This window comes from Solea solea, chromosome 8 (genome assembly GCF_958295425.1).
Source record: "Solea solea chromosome 8, fSolSol10.1, whole genome shotgun sequence".
Classification (NCBI taxonomy): domain Eukaryota; kingdom Metazoa; phylum Chordata; class Actinopteri; order Pleuronectiformes; family Soleidae; genus Solea; species Solea solea.
This window is the reverse complement of record NC_081141.1, coordinates 520997-542762: the sequence shown is the minus strand read 5'-3', so window position 1 is coordinate 542762 and position 21766 is coordinate 520997. Positions and strand designations below refer to the sequence as shown.

At 43.3% G+C, this 21766-nt stretch overlaps 1 protein-coding gene across 1 annotated transcript in view; it reads left to right on the top strand.

Annotated features, from left to right (window-relative positions):
* The window catches only part of pdzd2 (PDZ domain containing 2), a 39154-nt gene that overhangs the window by 7763 nt on the left and 9625 nt on the right, over positions 1 to 21766 (top strand). The window contains exons 2-19 of the mRNA XM_058635819.1: positions 6757 to 7100; positions 7638 to 8110; positions 8930 to 9404; positions 10554 to 10699; positions 11120 to 11252; positions 12609 to 12737; positions 13130 to 13214; positions 14126 to 14274; positions 14867 to 14986; positions 15556 to 15670; positions 15883 to 15956; positions 16160 to 16382; positions 17240 to 17357; positions 17470 to 17602; positions 19631 to 19712; positions 19799 to 19902; positions 20003 to 20162; positions 20665 to 21527. Coding sequence (XP_058491802.1) covers positions 6981 to 7100; positions 7638 to 8110; positions 8930 to 9404; positions 10554 to 10699; positions 11120 to 11252; positions 12609 to 12737; positions 13130 to 13214; positions 14126 to 14274; positions 14867 to 14986; positions 15556 to 15670; positions 15883 to 15956; positions 16160 to 16382; positions 17240 to 17357; positions 17470 to 17602; positions 19631 to 19712; positions 19799 to 19902; positions 20003 to 20162; positions 20665 to 21527 — 3702 coding nt within the window. The 5' untranslated portion in view covers positions 6757 to 6980. The remainder of the gene's footprint in view (positions 1 to 6756; positions 7101 to 7637; positions 8111 to 8929; positions 9405 to 10553; positions 10700 to 11119; positions 11253 to 12608; positions 12738 to 13129; positions 13215 to 14125; positions 14275 to 14866; positions 14987 to 15555; positions 15671 to 15882; positions 15957 to 16159; positions 16383 to 17239; positions 17358 to 17469; positions 17603 to 19630; positions 19713 to 19798; positions 19903 to 20002; positions 20163 to 20664; positions 21528 to 21766) is intronic.

Below are 21766 nucleotides of genomic sequence, written 5' to 3'. Positions count from 1 at the left end.
CCTTCATGGTGCACCAGCAGTTACTGACGACTCCACATGTGAAGGACAGTCTAAAGAGAGGATGAGCACAGAGAACACTCTTATAATGAAATCAAATTATTATGTTAAAATATATGTAAACATGTTAGTGCGACTCAAATGAAAGGTTTGGAGTTGAATTACCAGATGCTCTGCCCATGTTCGCAGTTCCCACCCCCAACCTTTGACCCTCAAATAACAGAAGACACTAGTTAACAGGACGAGACAATATGTCAAAATCCAGAGAAGACTGAAATGATGCTTTGTTGCTAAAAGAATCACAATAGTGATTCAAAAAAGACATGAAATCAACTACTGCAGAGTTTAGACTTGTTTTTGATGCTTTGATGAAGACATTTCCTCAAATGATGCCGACACTTTTTAAACTTAATAACAAAAGACAGTTTATGTTGCCTTCTGTTTCTCTGTGGAGAGTTACAATCAGTTGCTATTGATGTCTGCTTCTGTGTGTATGTGTATGTGTTGTTACTGTGTGAGTTAAAGTGTTGTGTATGTGTTGTGTTGTTACTGTGTGAGTTACAGTATTGTGTATGTGTTGTTACTGTGTGAGTTACAGTGTTGTGTATGTGTTGTGTTGTGTTAGTGTGTGAGTTACAGTGTTGTGTACATGTTGTTAGTGTGTGAGTTACAGTGTTGTGTATGTGTTGTTAGTGTGTGAGTTAAAGTGTTGTGCATGTGTTGTGTTGTTAGTGTGTGAGTTGCAGTGTTGTGTATGTGTTGTTAGTGTGTGAGTTAAAGTGTTGTGCATGTGTTGTGTTGTTACTGTGTGAGTTGCAGTGTTGTGTATGTGTTGTGTTGTTACTGTGTGAGTTGCAGTGTTGTGTATGTGTTGTGTTGTTACTGTGTGAGTTACAGTGTTGTGTATGTGTTGTTACTGTGTGAGTTACAGTGTTGTGTATGTGTTGTGTTGTTACTGTGTGAGTTACAGTGTTGTGTATGTGTTGTTACTGTGTGAGTTACAGTGTTGTGTATGTGTTGTGTTGTTACTGTGTGAGTTGCAGTGTTGTGTACATGTTGTGTTGTTAGTGTGTGAGTTACAGTGTTGTGTATGTGTTGTGTTGTGTTAGTGTGTGAGTTACAGTGTTGTGTACATGTTGTTAGTGTGTGAGTTACAGTGTTGTGTATGTGTTGTTAGTGTGTGAGTTAAAGTGTTGTGTATGTGTTGTGTTGTTACTGTGAGTTGCAGTGTTGTGTATGTGTTGTGTTGTTACTGTGTGAGTTGCAGTGTTGTGTTGTTACTGTGTTGTGTTATAGATGATTTACAGTGGTAACATTACTGTTTGGTTTATTCTGGACCACATTCATCCTCATGGTTTCACATGAGTCCAATGATAACGTTAGTTTCAGATGAATTTCTATTGTGTTTAGATGAGAGGACTCATGTTGTCATCACTGTTATAGATCACACATCACAACATGTCATGTGTGTTCATCTTTATGGGCCTGCAACACAACCACTTCATGTTTGTGGTCACTGGTGTCAGCGTCTATTAACAGATGCTGCATGGGAATATGGATGGAGGGATGGATGATGGCTGGATGATGAATGGATGGATGGATGGATGGATGAGTTGTGAATTTCTATGTAACTCAGTTCAATAAAGAATTTGAAGGTTACAGTTGAAATAGAAAACAATGCCGTGTACAGATTTCTTTATTGTAACTGGTCTTTTGTATATTGTGGAAATTCCTCGTCCTCATGTCCCACACACAATTCCCACGGTTGTAACCGATCATTTACTTTGTGATTACAGGAGAAATAAGATGTTATTAACATGATATTACATCTGTATTATTACCATTCTTTGGCTGATGATATCAGTGAGAGGCAGAGATTCCTGCAGTGAGTCCGACTTAATCTCTGTATCAATGCAGACTGCAGCACTTTAATTCTGTTCCATGAGTTGAGCCCCAGATTATGTTGCAAGGTGGGAGGGGCTCCATTCAGAAGGATTTAGGTTGTTACTGGAAATGTCAGGTTAATGCTGTTGTTATTTAACGCATGTGTGTCAGCAGTTGATGGACAGATTGTGCGTCTCTTTGTGTCTCTTTGTGTAAAGGCTAGAATTAAAAGCCTTGAACAACGCCTTATTTACTCAGAGACAGAGCGCAGATTTGTGCCAATTATTATTTACTGTTTGACTGTATGTCTACAGCTAATATTGCTATAACACTGCACATAATTCACTTATCTTTGTATATGTTTATATACTGTTCATGTGTTTATAATCTATATATTGTTACTTCATTTATTCACTTCTTGCACATTATAACACAGATTTTTACTGAATATAATTCTTATTCTTCTCTATACTCTTAGTATACTTAGTTTTTATAGTTAGTGAATCTAGTAACTGTAACAAAAGCTTTTCCCCCTCCAGGTGGAATCAAATAATATTAGTGATGACCTCTTTCATTTAATGTTGAGGTATAAATGTGGGACTGTGTGAACCACTGTGTGTGTGTGTGTGTGTGTGTGTGTGTGCCTGCTCACTTTAGGTTTTCTAAATAAAGAGAAGGAGAGCGGTTTTCCAGCCGCCTGTGGTGAGTGATGCAAGTTGAACCCTGAATACACCCACATGAGGATTTCCACCCCTGTGTGTCTGCAACAATGCAGCATCAGAGTTAACTGTTGATTGACTGACTAATCAGTGTCTATGTGGTGTTTTACGCACACAAACACTGTAGTAACATGTCTGTGGTTAACAATGAAACTGATTTACTAAAGTAAAAAGTAGATGTTTGCAGCCCTTTAATATCATAGTGAATGTGTTGCTGAATATTGTGATATAACGTGAATGGACCATGGATGCAGAGGCCTTTACTCGCCCTTTCAGAGCGATGCAGAGAAAACCTCTCATCCATGTCTTGGACTTCCTCCCTTGAGTGATGCATTATGGGGTGGTGATTGCATTATTCGTCACCTGATACCGTTTTCTGAAAGCTTCATTCTCTAGAGATAGTGTTCGACCCTCATCTCCACTACTTTCTTGCAAACCTGCACCTCCCGGTCCAGGTCCCGGTCCGGGTCCCGGTCCAGGTCCAGGTCCAGGTCCAGGTCCAGTTTCTGTTTGTACAGGAATAGTAGAGACAGATGGAACCACAGAGCCCAGCAGTTTATTTGAAGCCCAGGCTCTGCATAGTCATTTAAGTGTGGTCTCATGGTAGCCTGTGTTTTTGTCTATATCTGCTACAGATGTGGCTCTGCTCCACTCTGCGTCTGTAGTTAAGCATGTAGAATAAGACTCAGCCCAGATTCCTCACTTCTGTTATGAATGGGCCTCTGATGGATTCTGCTGCTTTAGACGTGCTTCAGAAAAACAACATGAACATTCAGAGGGCAGCGCTGTGGACGTTTGAAATCAGTCAGTCAGCAGTTTTCTTATTCTCAGCGTCTGCTTTTCACTCCTGCTGCACTTTAAATGTTACAAGTGCTTAAAACTACAACTACTGTTGCTTTAACAGCATTTCACTGCTGTGCAACACATTTTTCTCCCATTTAAAGCAACATCCAAATCCAAACAGTTTCAACTGTGTCTGTTAGATCAGTGCGTTCACACAGTGACGATGAAGCAGAAGGATAAACAGTGCTGACAGCTTTCGTGAGTGTTGAGCTTAGATCAGAGCAGCAGCTCTGCACCTACATGGCATCATATTCATCCTTCATGTTCATATACATCATCATACTGTCGTCAGAACGTGGTCATGGACCCAAACAGCTCAGACAACTGATGACGTTTTCATGTAGGTTATGTCACGAGGAACATTGTGTTGGTAAGATGGAAACTAAGACACCTTGTTGGAAATGTGTCTGAGTGCTTGCTCTATTTTTGTTATTGAGGAACTTGTTCATTGCTTGTGTGTGTGTGTGTGTGTGTGTGTGTGTGTGTGTGTGTGTGTGTGTGTGTGTTGTTCTCTTTTCTGGATCTTTGCTGAATAGTTTCCATTCTTAGCAGCTTAGGAAGCTGGAAAACAAATCACACGCACACACACACACACATCACACTGTCTGCCAACTGCACCTGTTTTCCCTATTTTTGAGGCGCTGGAGCAGAAGCCGTGCAGTGACATCCCTGAGTCTTAGTTTTACATTATTACACACTGATGAAAACATTATTTCATGATTCATCTGTCATTTGTTTTCACAAAATGTCAGTGTGACTTTCGACCATAACTTAAATATAACGTTGTTGTTGTTGTTGTTATTTTTAAAAAAAAAATAAACCATTGTTCTCATGAGATGAACAGAAGTACAAGTGTAAACAAACTACTTGGGATATAAACAAAGTTTCCCATTCAGGGAACATAAGCCTTGAAATTCACATAGAAATAAGAAAGCAGGCCCTGAAAGTGTAAACAACAACAAAAACACAACACCAGGGATCGTATCTTAAGTCAAGGAAACAAATGTGACTTCCCAGATAAAACAGATTCATCTGCAGTACTAACACAAACCTTTAGAATTGGTCCAGAGGACAGTTTTCAGCAGCTGTGACGCGGCTACACTGTAATCCTAGTTCATGTAAGTGTATGTACAGTATGTGAGTAGATAGCACCATGCATTTAAATACCATGTGATATTCACATCAGGTAGACCACTTCATATCCTTGATTTGATCATTTTAGAGTCACAAGACAGTCGTATACCTGCAAACATGGATGTAGATATAGATGCAGATTACACATTACATTATGATATAGTATGCTGCATGCAACACAAGGACATAATGAGCTGATTTATCTAGACCACATGGTCAGGATGAAGTCTGGATGCAGACAATGGCTGTTTCCTTCTTTACAGAGGCTACGCACGCACACACACACACACTTATGGAATAATGAGTCCTCTCTAGACTAAAACAGGACACTCTTTAAATGAAGCAGTCTGCAGAATGTGGGAGTAATGAAACAGCAGGAGAAGGAAGGTGAACACATGTTGTCCACAGTTGACTTTGCTGCAACTAAGGATTATTTTCAACATCAGTTATATTTTCCATAAATCAAATGAGTTGCTGGTTCATATAATGTCAGATAATTGTGTAATATGTTGTTGTTGTTGTTGTTGTTTAGTCCTCACACTAAAGTACAGTAATGAGGACAAAACCGTGGCCCAAACAGAGGATCTGCACCGTGTGCCCTTCCTCACACAAACTACCCATTTATCCAGGATTGACTGGCACGAGTGTTACACTGGATGTGACCCCTGTGCCTGCTGTCAAATTAGAGTCTATATACTTTTCCAGATTAGTAACATTTGAGATTTAAAGGGAACTGTTTGCTTTGTCCATGTTTGTCTCTCAGCCTGAGAGACAAACATGACGACATCTTCATTTCCATTTCCTCCAGTATTACATAAAATAAACTAATTAACCTCTTAGTTGGACAACTATGTGGAAAATGAAATGTATTTATTTATTTATTTATTTATTTATTTATTCATTCATTCATTCATTCATTCATTCATTCATTTATTTATTTATTTATTTATTTATTCATTCATTCATTTATTTATTTATTTATTTATTTATTTTATTTATATATTTATTTATTTATTTATTTATTTATTTATTTATTTATTTATGTTTATATGTGATGTTTAGGATGTTTTGACTGATTCAGGGTTACATTAGCAAACTGTGGAGGGCAGCGTTTTACCTGCTGGTGTAACAGCCTGACAGAATTTATTAGGAGAAGAAGAAGGAGAATTAGTGAGTTGTGAGGGTTAGATTGTCTCATTTCTCAGAGTGTGCAGACCTGGAGGATGCAGCCTCGACTGTTGGGACACAGCGACAGTCTTTTCAACACGTGGATTAACACTTAAACATTTTGTGGCCAAAGGTCAAAAAACATTGTTCTTCGGCCTCTTGAGGATTAAATTCCTTGCATGTCATGACTTTGGAAAACACTCAAACTGTCAGTCACTGGGAGGTGATTCTATTCTGTATTTACCTTTTATATGTGCTGCTGCAGTGTAACCTGTTGTTGCTACAGTGTAACCTGTTGTTGTTGGTGCTACAGTGTAACCTGTTGTTGTTGCTGCTACAGTGTAACCTGTTGCTGCTACAGTGTAACATGTTGCTGTTGCTGCTACAGTGTAACCTGTTGTTGCTACAGTGTAACATGTTGTTGTTGCTGCTACAGTGTAACCTGTTGCTGCTACAGTGTAACCTGTTGTTGCTGCAGTGTAACCTCTTGTTGCTACAGTGTAACCTCTTGTTGCTACAGTGTAACCTGTTGTTGTTGTTGTTGCTACAGTGTAACCTGTTGTTGCTACAGTGTAACCTGTTGTTGCTACAGTGTAACCTGTTGTTGCTACAGTGTAACCTGTTGCCGCTACAGTGTAACCTGTTGTTGCTACAGTGTAACCTGTTGCTGCTACAGTGTAACCTGTTGCTGCTACAGTGTAACCTGTTGTTGTTGTTGTTGCTACAGTGGAACCTGTTGCTGCTACAGTGTAACCTGTTGCTGCTACAGTGTAACCTGTTGTTGTTGTTGTTGCTACAGTGGAACCTGTTGCTGCTACAGTGTAACCTGTTGCTGCTACAGTGTAACCTGTTGTTGTTGTTGTTGCTACAGTGTAACCTGTTGTTGTTGTTGTTGCTACAGTGTAACCTGTTGCTGCTACAGTGTAACCTGTTGCTGCTACATTGTAACCTGTTGTTGTTGTTGTTGCTACAGTGTAACCTGTTGTTGTTGTTGTTGTTGTGTGTCCTGTAGGTAATGAGCCGGTGCTGCAGACACCACAGAAACATCGCAGACTTTCCACTCGGGCTCATCTTCTGTAAATCTGTGAGTAGCATCACTTCCTCAGCGTGTGTGCAGCCAGCGTCCCTCACAGATGCATGTGGGGCTTTTTGGCCTCCACTGTTGCCCGTGCAGACGTTTGGAAGCATCAGTGTAGCTGTTGCTGAGAAACCCACCAAAAGGCCCAGGATGCCAGGATGCCCATCACTCAGGACAACGCCCTCAGCATCCTCCCTCTGCTGGAGGACTGGCAGGGGGAGCAGAGCACCAGATCACAGCAGGAGCACCACCTGAGTCAGGACACGCCGGGCCACAAGGTACAACAGTGACCTCACAACCACACGTTACCTTACTGTGGCAGCAACACACACACACACACACACACACACACTGTATATGCACACGGATTCCTGCAACTTAAAATGATTTTTTTGAGACTTAAGATTTGGTTTTAGTGTTAGAATGAAGTTAGTTTACAGTTAGAATTAAAGGGGGAAATCACATGGAAACTTTACCTGCCAGAGATAATGTCCGGTTACAACAGGTTACAGGTCATTTTAATCATTTAGATGTAAAGATGTTACAGTAGAATAAATTATATACAAAATATAAGAAAAGAACAAGAATAAAATATAAATACATGCTCGACAGCTGCAAATGAATAAGGAATAAAATTAAAATGAAACAAAGAACATGTATTATTAACATTATTATTTCATTCATGGTGTCATGTTTATATATTTTGAACAAAAACGTGCATTTTTCTTAACACATAACAAAAATAAAGATTAGAAGTAAACAAATATTAGCTGATAAGTGAGAGTTGTTAAATTCTTCTTTCACTGCTTCTGCAGCCTGAGGATCACAACGCTGTGAGCAGCAGCAGCAGCAGCAGCAGCAGCAGCAGCGTTAACACGCTCAGTGTGTGTCTGGCTGCCGTTCACAAGCTGGTGGAGTACATTCACTTCAACTTCATGGAGGATGAAGCAGTGCCGTCAGTCAGTCCATCAACCAGCCCCTCCTCCTGCAGGGGGGAGGGGTTAGACGTGGAGGTCCACGCCCTCTCCCTCACCAAAGATGACGGGGACACGCCCGAGTTTGGCCTCAGCTTTGGGAATATCCCCATTTTCGGGGACCCTGACGGGAGAAAGAAGGGCGGTCCGAGGAGGAGGCGGGACCAGGGGCCCGTCCTGGACGTGGGCTGCATCTGGGTGACTGAGGTGAAGAAGAAGAGCCCAGCTGCTCGCTGTGGGAGGATCAAACTGAGGGACGAGGTGCTGTCACTGAACGGACAGCTGATGGTGGGAGTGGACGTCAGTGGAGCCAGGTAATGTATGATGTCATCATGAACTCTGATACACCAGGTGAAGAGGAATTATATTTGTGCACAGGCATCGTATCAATGGGCATAGAAAATAACTGCTGTGACTGCATTAAAAGGTGTGAATGAATGAATGAGCTTTGCGTGTTCATCACGACAAGAAACAGACCATAATAACCAAGTGTTGTGATATGTTGATGAAACATTTCTGACATTTCCTGGAACAAAACACTCGATGAATCGAAGAATAATCAACAGATTTTTGAGAACATGTGATTCTGTCAGTTCACAGCAGTAACGACCCTTAACTCGCCCCCTCCTCAGCCCCCTTTACCCCGGCTCCTCCCAGTATACAAGCTCTTTATCATGTTGAGCTTTTCTGTCAGCATCGTGTGGTTCCTCTAAACTTGACCTTCTCACCTCTGTCATGTGGGACTGAGCAGCTTCTGCAGGATCGATGCGTGCTGGATTTCATGCTCTCACTTCCGTGTCCGTGTTGTGGTTCAAAAAGTCAAACAACATGAATACAGATGAGTTTCTCTCAGCTCTGTGGACGTCGTGTTCCAGCTCCATATCTGTGTGATGCAAAACCTAAGATCTGTTCAGACTCAGGAGAACGAGTCCTTTAAGATAGATTCACAGACGACTAACCCGCCGCTGGCTCTTTACTCCAAACCCAACGTTTCACACAGTGACTCAGTGCTGGTTGACAGTGAGCAGAATAAACTCTTTATAACAGGAAGAAAGTAACGATAGAACCAAGACTGACTGAATGATTTTAGTATTTCTTTGTGTCCACTGACCTGAGTGTCTGAATTCTTGCAGTTACCTGGCTGACCAGTGCTGGACTGGAGGCTGTATCTACATGATCTTGCTGCGACGCGTCAAGCGTCAGGCTCCTCTCGCTCCGTGTGACGTGAACGGTGACGTCAGAGTCGCTGTGTGCAGTGACGGCTGTGACGCATCCGCGTCCGGGCCCCGCGACGCACCAACAAACGGCAAACGCACCCGCAAGTTCGGCGTCATATCCCGGTCGTCGTTCACCCGAGACAACAGGGACAGCACAGACTCAGAACTCCAGAACTGCTGCAATGGTTTCAGCTCGTCTCTTCCCGCTGATCCCAGCGACGACTCCGGTTTCATTCCCTCCTCTCACGCGTCCACAGAGGAGAACTTTGTCCAGATGAGGCCGGCGGCGCCGCATCTGCACGGTCGAGGCGCCGCCACGCTGCCAGCGCGCTGTCACAGCGAGCTGCTGGACTTCAACATGGATTCATTCAGCAGTGAACCCTCGAGCCAGGTGAGACGCATTCAGAGCTTCATGAGCAGGTTCTTTAAATGAGCTCTCACTCTGGTACCGTTCAGTCTGTGCTGGTAAAGCTCTGGCTCTGGGTCAGGCGTGTGCTGCGCAGTGTGCCGTTGTAGTGTTGTGACGACAGAGAATAGATGGGATGCGGAGGACACTCAGGATGGATAAGCTGCTGCTGACTGAGAACATCAGTCAAAGTGAGAAAACACAATTTAATGGTTGAATCTAACTAACCATTATTTTCATAATCGATTCATCTGTTGATGTTTTTTAACACTCAAACTGATGATGATCAAAATAGTGTACAATTCATTTAGTAATGAAATAACTCTTGAAGTCCTCCAGTCCAGTCTGGACAACACTCTGACCTTTTTAAAGATTCCGTGTTTTTCAGAAATGAGGCTGCACGTGTGTTATTATAATAAAGAGAAAGTTACTCAACATGGTTTCATTCAAAGAAGAAGAGGACACAACCGTAGTTCTCAGCAACAACATCCCTGTCTCAGGGTCGCCCCTCCTGACACACTGGATGTGGCCGGGGTTCAAACTGGCAATCCTCTGTTTACAAGCCAAGATCCCTCTCCACTGGGCCACGGCTGCCTGAATTATTGACAGGGAAACAGGATCAGGGAAACACTTGCTCACAGATAGAGAAATGTAAAGGTCAGTGAGGATAGACGTAAAGCACATAAAGCACGTAAAGCACATAAATCATCAATGATTTACATGTGTCAAGCTTTTGCTACATCAACACATTGATGCTTTTATTCAGGTTGTTTTGATTGTTCTATTTTATATCTAACTCTACAAACTGTAAGTCAGACATGATCAGTCTGTACCAGAGAGAGAGTTTTTGTAGACCTCATCCTGTCCCCGCCCCCCAGTGCCTACACCATGTGACATTAAGTGAAGCTCGTGATAACTTATCATCCTCATCGTCTGATCAAATTGAAGTTTATTCATTCAAATCACAACCTGTCTCATCTCACCATGGATGTGTATGCGTGTGTGTGAAAGTGTCCACTGGGGGAATTGTTTAAAGTGGGCGGGGCAACACATTTGCACCTTTTCACCAATCGTGTGCTTTGTTTGTGTTTGTGTGTTTGTGTTTGTGTTTGTGTTTGTGTGTTTGTGTTGCAGCCCAGAGCAGGAAGCCACATCTGGAAGATGCATATGGTGAAAGGTCAGGAAGGGTTGGGCATACAAATCACAGGGGGGCGTGGCTCCAAACGTTCTCCCCACGGCATCGTAATAGCGCATATAGAAGAGGGCGGAGCCATTCACAGGTACAAGCGCTTTGATGTGGCTCATATTTCTTTTATAGTATATGAGGATTATATTCATCATGTTATTTGAAACAAGTAAAGAAATGCTTGAACTTTACTGCTTTAAGTGTTTGACAAATACCAGAATATCACACACACTGGTCTTTCATCTGCTCACTAACACACAGTTAACTCTTGATAAAAAAAAGTATCATTATTATTATTATTAGGAATTAATCCAGATTAAGAACATGTACCATTTGAAGTTAGTGATGGAGTCTGCAGTGGATTTACTAACAGCTCCTGTTGTCAAATGTTCAGTGTGCTCAACAGTGAGTGAGTGAGTGAGTGGTTAATAAAGCTGTAATGTGTGCGTGCGTGTGTGTGTGTGTGTGTGTGTGTGTGTGTGTGTGCGCGCGTGTGTGTGTGTGTGTGTTGCAGGGATGGTCGTCTCCACGCTGGTGATGAGTTGCTGATGATCAATGGTCAGTCTCTGGTTGGTCTCACTCATCAGGACGCCGTCGCTGTCCTCCGCTCCACAACTGGTCTGGTGCAGCTGGTGGTGGCCAGCAGTGTACGTCCACACACACACACACACACACACACACCAGAACTATACTGACCCAACCCTAAACCCGACCTCAGCCTAAGCATAATCTCATCCTGATCATACAACATGTCTAAACAGGGTTAGGTCCCCACAACATGAGTAATACCTGGAACACACACACACACACACACACAGGTTTGCATACCTATTCTTTTTAGGACTGCATTGAATTCCATTCATGAAGACAGCCTTAAACCAAGTGACTGGTTACAGTTAGTGTCACTAACTGTAACCAGTTAATGGTTATAGTTAATAAACCACATACAATTCTCAGCCCTAAACTTAAGCATTTCCTTATAATTGAGTTTAAGTCTTATTAGGACCAGGTTTTGGTCTCCATAAGGAATACTGGTCCTGAGAAGGTCCAGTGTTCATGTCACTCATGCCTCTTACCCTAACCTTAACCATCACAAGCCAAACACACACAACCTTCATCTAAACGTTTTATTCTAACACAAACAAATTAAACATTTTAAGGTGTGACAGGAAGTGAGGACCAGAGTGTCCTCACTTCTATGTTTGTTTTTGGTCCTCACAAAGATGTACACACACACACACACACACACACACACACACACACACACTAGAGGTGTACACCAACAACAACAATGGATAAAAGACAATTGACAAACTAAAATAGTTGTTACATCATCAGAGGAAAAGGAAACAGAGTGTGACCTCCTGTTTTCACAAACTCATAATAACATAAATAAGTTCAACAATAATCAACACAGTATATATTCTACTGCACTTGTTTCTTTTTAGTTTTGACTTCTTGGTGATGTAGAGTTTAGATTTATATAGATTAATAATAATATGTGCATTATTTCATGTTTAAACAGCTCCCACACGTCCCTGTGTTTGTGTGTTTGTGTGTGTTTGTGTGTGTGTAAGAGTTTTCAGCATTTAATCATCAGTGCTCTGCAGTGTCTTGTTGTTTCTCTGTGTGAACCTCAACAACAACAACAACAACAACAACAACAACAACAACACGACAAACACCACAATAAACACCTTTCATCAGGGAGGGCGCGACGGAAGCCAGACAGGTGACATACAGACAGGCAGACAGACAGAAGACAGAAAACACACAGTAAACAAAGTCATCGTCATGGAGATACATTCACAAAATCTTGACTTTATAACCAAATGACAGTGAAACCCAGGAAAGTCTGCCTGTCTGCCTGCCTGTCTGCCTGCCTGCCTGCCTGCCTGCCTGCCTGCCTGCCTGCCTGCCTGCCTGCCTGCCTGCCTGCCTGCCTGCCTGCCTGCCGGTCTGCCTGCCTGTCTGTCTACATTAACGCGTGGTTGTCCCTGCAGGAGGAGTCAGATGTGGGATTAGAGAGCTTCCCCTCCACCAGTCTGCCTGACCTGGTGAGCACCTGCAGCTCGTCGTCCTCCCTGTGTCAGACGTCCATCAGCAGCATGAGTCTCTACAGTCCGGTCCAGGTACACACACACACACACACACACACACACACACACACAGCACACATCATCTGGGATTGTCCCACTTAATCCAGACTTAATCCAGACAGAGGAGTGAGTCAGATGCATTTTGATCACAGGGCTGGACCTTCAACAGATTCCTTCAAATAAATCATTCAATGCAGATAATCTGTGTTAGGATTATGAAAATAACTTTCAATCCAAAAACTAGGTGAACAAACTTAATCAAACGTCAGAACAATGACACTGACCAGGAATATAAAAAACTAAACATCTATGTCACCTCAGTCCAGTGGACCTGACTTTCTTTTCACTAACATGAAATAAATGTGTTTGTGAACAAAACTTAATCTACACAAGATAAAGATTCTTTTTTGTTCACTCACAACCAGAAACTACAAGACCAGAGTCTGGGGGAGGCGTCCAGAGGATCCTGCAACAACACACCACTTATGAAGCTCTGCAGCAGATCCCAGGGTGAGTCACCCTCACACTCACCCTCACACTCACCCTCACACTCACACTCACCCTCACACTCACACTCACCCTCACACTCACCCTTACACTCACACTCACCCTCACACTCACCCTCACCCTCACACTCACACTCACACTCACCTTCACCCTCACACTCACACTCACACTCACACTCACCTTCACCCTCACACTCACACTCACACTCACCCTCACACTCACCCTCACCCTCACACTCACACTCACACTCACCCTCACACTCACACTCACACTCACACTCACCCTCACCCTCACACTCACACTCACACACACACTCACATTCACCCTCACCCTCACACTCACACTCACCCTCACCCTCACACACACACACACACACACACACTCACACTCACCCTCACACTCACACTCACCCTCACACTCACACTCACCCTCACACTCACATTCACACTCACCCTCACACTCACACTCACCCTCACACTCACACTCACACACACACTCACATTCACCCTCACCCTCACACTCACACTCACCCTCACCCTCACACACACACACACACACACACTCACACTCACACTCACACTCACCCTCACACTCACCCTCACCCTCACACTCACACTCTGCCTCACCCTCACCCTCACCCTCACTCACACTCACACTCACCCTAACACTCACCCTCACACTCACCCTCACACTCAAGAGTATCCTGTGTTATGATAAAGAGCTGGTCAGAGTATCAGATACGCGATTAAAGGTGCGAGGGTGAGGGTGAGGGTGAGGGTGAGGGTGAGGGCGCCTGACGTCCAGCGCGTGTGTTCCCTGATGAATGTGACCTTTGAACTGTGACCGTGCTGCTGAGGAGAGTCTGCAGAGAGCGTACCTGAACCACACACACTCACCTGTGGGTGTTCTCTCAGCAGGGAGCAGTCGCCTGGAGTCGGTGGGCGAGGATGACGAGCTGTTTGTGGAGAACGGTGTGAGTGGCTGTGAAGTGACGGAGAAACCTGCTCCTGCTCGACGTAAACACTCACTACCTCAACAACTAGATACTGCTGGAGTGAGACAGGTCAGTCAGCAGGTTCACACATGGAGGAGGCAGGACACTTTAAATCATGTTCTTAGAGCTGAAACAATTCATCCATTAATCAGTTCATCAACAACTATTTCGATCATTGGTTTGAAGTTTTTTTTTCATGATTAAAACCAGATTTCTGATTGTTTAAGTTTCTTAAATGTGAATATTTTCTACAAAGAAATCATTAAAAGTGAATTATTTTGGTTTGTGGACAAAACAAGACATTTGAGAACATCATCATTTCCAGGTTTAACGAGGTTTTCTGATATTTTACGATTCATCGATTCATCAAGAAAATAATCAACAGATGAATCCATTATGAAAATAATAATTAGTTGCAGCGTCATATGAATGTGAAACCACACACACACACACACACACACTTCTCACTCACTGTCACAACAATATGAAGAAGAGCCTCTGCACTCATAAATATAATATAATAATATAATAAATCGCTGCAGCAACGTTTCTACGAACCTTTGAGTGACGTCATCAAACCATAATGAGGAAACATACATTTAGTTTCTTCTTCTTCTTGTTGTTTTTGCTGCTTTTCATATTCATCACTCCTTCATCACAGGATTATCCCATCATTAAGAAATCCGCCCGCTCCCTGAGCACCGTTCAAGTGGAGTCACCATGGCGACTGGCGCAGCCATCTATTATCTCCAGTATCGTGCTGATGAAAGGCCAGGGCAAGGTGAGTGCTCTCCATCAATAAAGCTCACTCACTGTGTGTGTGTGTGTGTGTCTGTGGAACAATAACACACACAACCATGTGTTGTGTTTGTGTAACATGGACAAAGATTTTCACTCTGGTGACAGGACCACACACACACACACACACACACACACACACACATCTCTATGGTCAGTTTAGAGTCCAGTTTGTCTAATCCTTAAATCTGCATGATTTTGGACTGTGTGAGGAAAGCAGAGAACCCCCCCCCCCCCCCCCCCCCACACACACACACGTGAGGAGAACATGCCAAAAAGCCACAAACCTGGCAAGAGTGTGAACCACTGCACCACCATGTGGCCCCAGGCTCAGTCATTTATACAAAGACACACCCTTCATTCATAAGTTTTGTAGTTAACGCTCTGTGTGTGTGTGTGTGTGAGTCTCTTGCTGTTATTGAGCACATTTATAAAATGTATAAGTTTATGTTGTAACAGTGCTGTTGCTCATGAATGATGAACACACTGCAAACAAACCTCTCCATGTGTTACCACTCGTCCCTATAATGTCCTGTGATGGTCCTGTTTCAGGGTCTGGGATTCAGTATTGTTGGAGGTCAGGACTCAGCACGTGGTCAGATGGGGATTTTTGTCAAAACCATCTTCCCTCATGGAGCTGCAGCAGCTGATGGACGACTGAAAGAAGGTGAACTGTGTTCTGTCTCTGTCTCTGTCTCTGACTCTGTCTCTGTCTCTGTCTCTGACTCTGTCTCTGACTCTGTCTCTGTCTCTGTCTCTGACTCTGACTCTGTCTCTGTCTCTGTCTCTGACTCTGTCTCTGACTCTGTCTCTGTCTCTGACTCTGTCTCTGACACTGTCTCTGTCTCTGACTCTGTCTCTGTCTCTGTCTCTGTGCAGGAGACGAGATTCTGGAGGTGAACGGAGAATCTCTTCAAGGACTCACACACCAACAAGCCATCCAGACCTTTAAGGTGGACTTGATGTTTATTGTGTGTTCAGTCTCAGGTCTGGGTCAGAACCGTGTCTGCATCATCAGTCTATGAGCAGAGGGGTTCTAATTCCATGAACATAAATATTAACTGCGACCCATGTGTGGGTCCCGACCCAGTCTTTGAGAACCACTGCTGTAAAGTGTCTGTGCTTTTAGTTTTTGTATCTTCTGTTTTTCCCACAGCAGCTGAAAAAGGGCGTGGTGACGCTGACGATCCGAACGCGTCTGCGGAGTCCCAGCCTGACGCCGTGTCCCACCCCGACCCTCCTCAGCCGCTCCAGTTCTCCAAACTCCAACACCAGCGGAGGAACACCGGTCCCCTCAGGGTTTGAAGAGGCAGATGGACGTAAGGGTCCTGGTCCTGGTCCCAAAGACTGCATCATCATGGAGGTCACACTTCACAAAGGTCAGGAAACTCAGACCTGGATCAGGTCTATATTAAAGTACATTAATGTCTTCATTAGGAGTGAGGACCTGGTTCTTTGTCATGTTCACGACATCCTGGACTGAACGTTATCAGGTCTTGAATTTGATGGAAGCAGATTTATATCCAGGTTTTTCCTGTTCCTCAGATTCAGCTGCTGGACTGACGACCAAAACTCTTCACTCTCGTAGTCGTGCAGTGATTCTTAAACTTCATATAAAAGGACAAACGGTCCTGACTTCAATCACATTATAAATCCTGAATTTGTTCACAACCTAGTGACGAATCTGTATCAACTCATATCATTTTGAATTGTATTTTGGGTTATTTTAAAAATCTAAACTAAAAAGGTTCTATTGTTTATGTGGACCCAGAAAACGTCTTCTAGGACCCATCTGTGGGTCTCGACCCAGAGCTTAGTAATCACTGCTCTATTGAACCTGCATAGATAAGATTTGATGTTTACTGTGGTCAGGTTCATCGTGGACATACACACACACTGTACTCTTGCACTCTCAGGTCTCAGGCCTCAGGTCTCAGGTCTCAGGCCTCAGGCCTCAGGTCTCAGGTCTCAGGCCTCAGGTCTCAGGTCTCAGGCCTCAGGTCTCAGGTCTCAGGCCTCAGGTCTCAGGTCTCAGGCCTCAGGCCTCAGGTCTCAGGCCTCAGGTCTCAGGTCTCAGGCCTCAGGTCTCAGGTCTCAGGTCTCAGGTCTCAGGCCTCAGGTCTCAGGTCTCAGGTCTCAGGTCTCAGGCCTCAGGTCTCAGGTCTCAGGCCTCAGGTCTCAGGTCTCAGGGTTGCGTTTGCAGTGATGCTAACTCCTCACATGCTGGTTCTCACAGAGCCTGGTGTTGGTTTGGGGATTGGAGTTTGCTGTCTGACTCTGGAGAACTCTGCTCCGGGCATCTACATCCACAGCCTGGCTCTGGGATCTGTGGCCAAGATGGACAGCAGACTCAGGTTCTGTCTCACTGAGACGTTCATGGACTGTTTGTTGGTTATGTTCTTGTGTTGTTGTTGTTGTTGTTGTTGTTGTTGTTGTTGTTGTTGACACCTTTGCTCCTCTGTGCAGTCGTGGAGATCAGATTCTGGAGGTGGACTCGGTCAGTCTCCGTCATGCTGCTCTCAGTGAGGCTTATGCCATCCTCAGTGAATGTGGACCAGGACCCGTCAGTCTCATTATAAGCAGACACCCGAACCCTAAAGTAAGAGTCCGGAGTCTCTGAACACGTTTAAAGGTGAAATCACCATGTGTTCCATTTCACTGACTTTGAGTTCATGATTAAAAGATGGCTGCCATCACTCAAACACTGCTGCTTTTTACTTTAACAGCACTTTGTCGTATTTAACGTCGTAAACTTGGAACTGTTTACGTTTTAAACGTAGACATAGAACTGTTTACGTTTCAAACGTAGACAGAACTGTTTACGTTTTAAACGTAGACATAGAACTGTTTACGTTTTAAACGTAGACAGAACTGTTTACGTTTTAAACGTAGACATAGAACTGTTTACGTTTTAAACGTAGACATAGAACTGTTTACGTTTTAAACGTAGACATAGAACTGTTTACGTTTTAAACGTAGACATAGAACTGTTTACGTTTTAAACGTAGACATAGAACTGTTTACGCTTTAAACGTAGACATAGAACTGTTTACGTTTCAAACGTAGACAGAACTGTTTACGTTTTAAACGTAGACATAGAACTGTTTACGTTTCAAACGTAGACAGAACTGTTTACGTTTTAAACGTAGACATAGAACTGTTTACGTTTCAAACGTAGACAGAACTGTTTACGTTTTAAACGTAGACATAGAACTGTTTACGTTTCAAACGTAGACAGAACTGTTTACGTTTTAAACGTAGACATAGAACTGTTTACGTTTTAAACGTAGACATAGAACTGTTTACGCTTTAAACGTAGACATAGAACTGTTTACGTTTCAAACGTAGACAGAACTGTTTAAGTTTTAAACGTAGACATAGAACTGTTTACGTTTTAAACGTAGACAGAACTGTTTACGTTTTAAACGTAGACATAGAACTGTTTACGCTTTAAACGTAGACATAGAACTGTTTACGCTTTAAACGTAGACATAGAACTGTTTACGTTTTAAACGTCGACATAGAACTGTTTACGTTTTAAACGTAGACATAGAACTGTTTACGTTTTAAACGTAGACATAGAACTGTTTACGTTTTAAACGTCGACATAGAACTGTTTACGTTTTAAACGTCGACATAGAACTGTTTACGTTTTAAACGCAGACATAGAACTGTTTACGTTTTAAACGTCGACATAGAACTGTTTAAGTTTTAAACGTAGACATAGAACTGTTTACGTTTTAAACGTAGACAGAACTGTTTACGTTTTAAACGTAGACATAGAACTGTTTACGCTTTAAACGTAGACATAGAACTGTTTACGCTTTAAACGTAGACATAGAACTGTTTACGTTTTAAACGTCGACATAGAACTGTTTACGTTTTAAACGTAGACATAGAACTGTTTACGTTTTAAACGTAGACATAGAACTGTTTACGTTTTAAACGTCGACATAGAACTGTTTACGTTTTAAACGTCGACATAGAACTGTTTACGTTTTAAACGCAGACATAGAACTGTTTACGTTTTAAACGTCGACATAGAACTGTTAACGTTTTAAACGTAGACATAGAACTGATTACGTTTTAAATGTAGACATAGAACTGTTTACGCTTTAAACGTAGACATAGAACTGTTTACGTTTCAAACGCAGACATAGAACTGTTTAAGTTTTAAACGTAGACATAGAACTGTTTACGTTTTAAACGTAGACAGAACTGTTTACGTTTTAAACGTAGACATAGAACTGTTTACGCTTTAAACGTAGACATAGAACTGTTTACGCTTTAAACGTAGACATAGAACTGTTTACGTTTTAAACGTCGACATAGAACTGTTTACGTTTTAAACGTAGACATAGAACTGTTTACGTTTTAAACGTAGACATAGAACTGTTTACGTTTTAAACGTCGACATAGAACTGTTTACGTTTTAAACGTCGACATAGAACTGTTTACGTTTTAAACGCAGACATAGAACTGTTTACGTTTTAAACGTCGACATAGAACTGTTAACGTTTTAAACGTAGACATAGAACTGTTTACGTTTTAAACGTAGACAGAAAATGTTCAAAGTGTTAAAAATGTTAAAAAGTAACGTGTATAATATCATGTGTTTTTATCTCAGGTGTCAGAACAGGAGATGGATCACATGATCGCTCGATCCACACACCGGGACAAAAGCAGCAGGAGCAGAAACTCGTCACAAGGTCTTTTTCTCGTCTGCCATCATTTCAAAGGTTAAACGTATGATTCCACTGTGTGTGACCTCTGACCTCTGACCTCTTTACTGCAGGTCTGTCCTGTAAGAGTCCCTGTCCGTCCATAAAGGACAGACAGGGAAGCGTGTCTCCTGCTCTCAGCTGGACCATGAAGAGGTTCCTGGAGCCTGCCAGCAGAGTAAGTCTCCGCTCATTCTCTCGTCGTCTTCTGCTCATGTTTAGTGTTTCAAAGGTGTTTCAAAGGTGTTTTATTCACCTGCACGTGGGCGTGTCTGCAGCAGGGATCCCTGAGCTCAGAGGCGGAGTTGTCTCAGTACTTCTCCCAGGACACGTCCAGCCACTCCTTCATGTCCGACTCCATGCTGAGTGACAGCGTGGAGGTTCTCCCTCAGCAGAGCAGCCGGACGCCCGTGGAAGACAACGCCACACACACACATGGTAAAGTTATTTTACAGGACAACATTCCAACATTATGGGATGTAGTCAGAAAATAGTCTAGAATGAAATCCAAATATTTCCTTTGCTTGTTTTTTTATTTTGACTTTTTTGCTCCAAATCATTCAAACATCATCATTTTGAAGGATCGGGAAATTTTACATTTTATGGACAAAAACAACAAATCGATTCATTAAGAAAAATAATCTACAGATGAAACAGTTATGGAAATAACAACAATAATAATTATAATAATTGTTTGGTGATATTTCAGGATGGACACATACTGTCATCTGTCAATCATACTGTATTTTACTGCACTATATTATTCTAAACTGTGCTGTTCTATACCATACTTTATGATACTTAACTATACTACACTACACTACTAGTTACTACTGCTGGTTATCCAGATGTTAAGGATTTGACAACATGACAGACTTGTTTAAATGAAGTTTTAATAATATAATAAAACACTTTCTTGTTGCCTGTGGCCTCTTCTCAGCACTCGGCTCCTCCCACGACAGCACGCCGCTCCCTGTCAATCACCACAGACAGGAGGCGTGTCAGCCCGTCATTGTGACCTCCAGCCCCGCGTCGGTGCGCAGCCCGCTGCTGCGTCAGCGGCGGGTGACGTGCTTCGACGATGAGCTCAGTGATGATGATGAAGAGTCAGACAACACTGGGAACACGACACGCTCGACTGAGGCTCAAAGATCTCACACCAAACCCCATCCAGTGGCTGCTGTCCTCACATCCACGACATCATCGTTAGACGTGGATGGAGAGAGTGAAGACGGTGTGGATTTACAGAGGTGTGGAAGCCGTGATGTGTCCACGCCTCCCTGTGGCAGCTCCTCACAGTGTGAGGGAGGTGTCAACGATAAGTCGCCTGGTTCTGAGTCACCGCTCATGTCCGTCCGCTGCCCGTTAGAAGACAAAGACAAGGCCAGGGTGGCGGTGGGGGCGGGCTCCGTGTCTAATAATCTGACCGTTGTTAATGACAACCAGACGAAGCAGGATGACGGACAGTTGGAGTCAAAGCGCTCGCCCAAGCTCGAGCACAAAGCAGTGACGCGGGTCAAAAGTATGATGAGCATCGAAGCACCAAACCTGTCCCAGCAGCAGAAGTCCAAAGATGATCCTTCTCTGTCCCCGCCCCCGGCTCCGCCCTCACAGTGTGGCAGAATCCCTGCGACCCATCAGCTCTGTAAGAAGGGCGACGTCAGTGAGCTCGCGGGCGTCTGCGCCATCGACGCCGTGATTCTGACGAGAAGAGCGGGCGAGTCGTTCGGACTGGACCTGGAGATCATGTCGTCTCCTCTGAGAGTCGTCATCACTGGGTTAAAGGCTGGTGCAGCAGAGAGGGTACGTGTCTTTGTCTCACTTCCACAGTGGGGACGTTTGTCTTTGTTTGAAAATCATCCAACTCTACAGCATGTTTAAAGCTGGGCTTCCACTTCAGTTTGGTACCAGTTCCATTAGGAATCGTATGAAAAGAACCAGCCTCAACTGTTCCTCTGGGACATCACATAGAACAGTACAGTACTGTCAGCTGATCACTGTCAGTATCATGGAAGTGAAGTCTAATCTCAGTCTAATCTCAG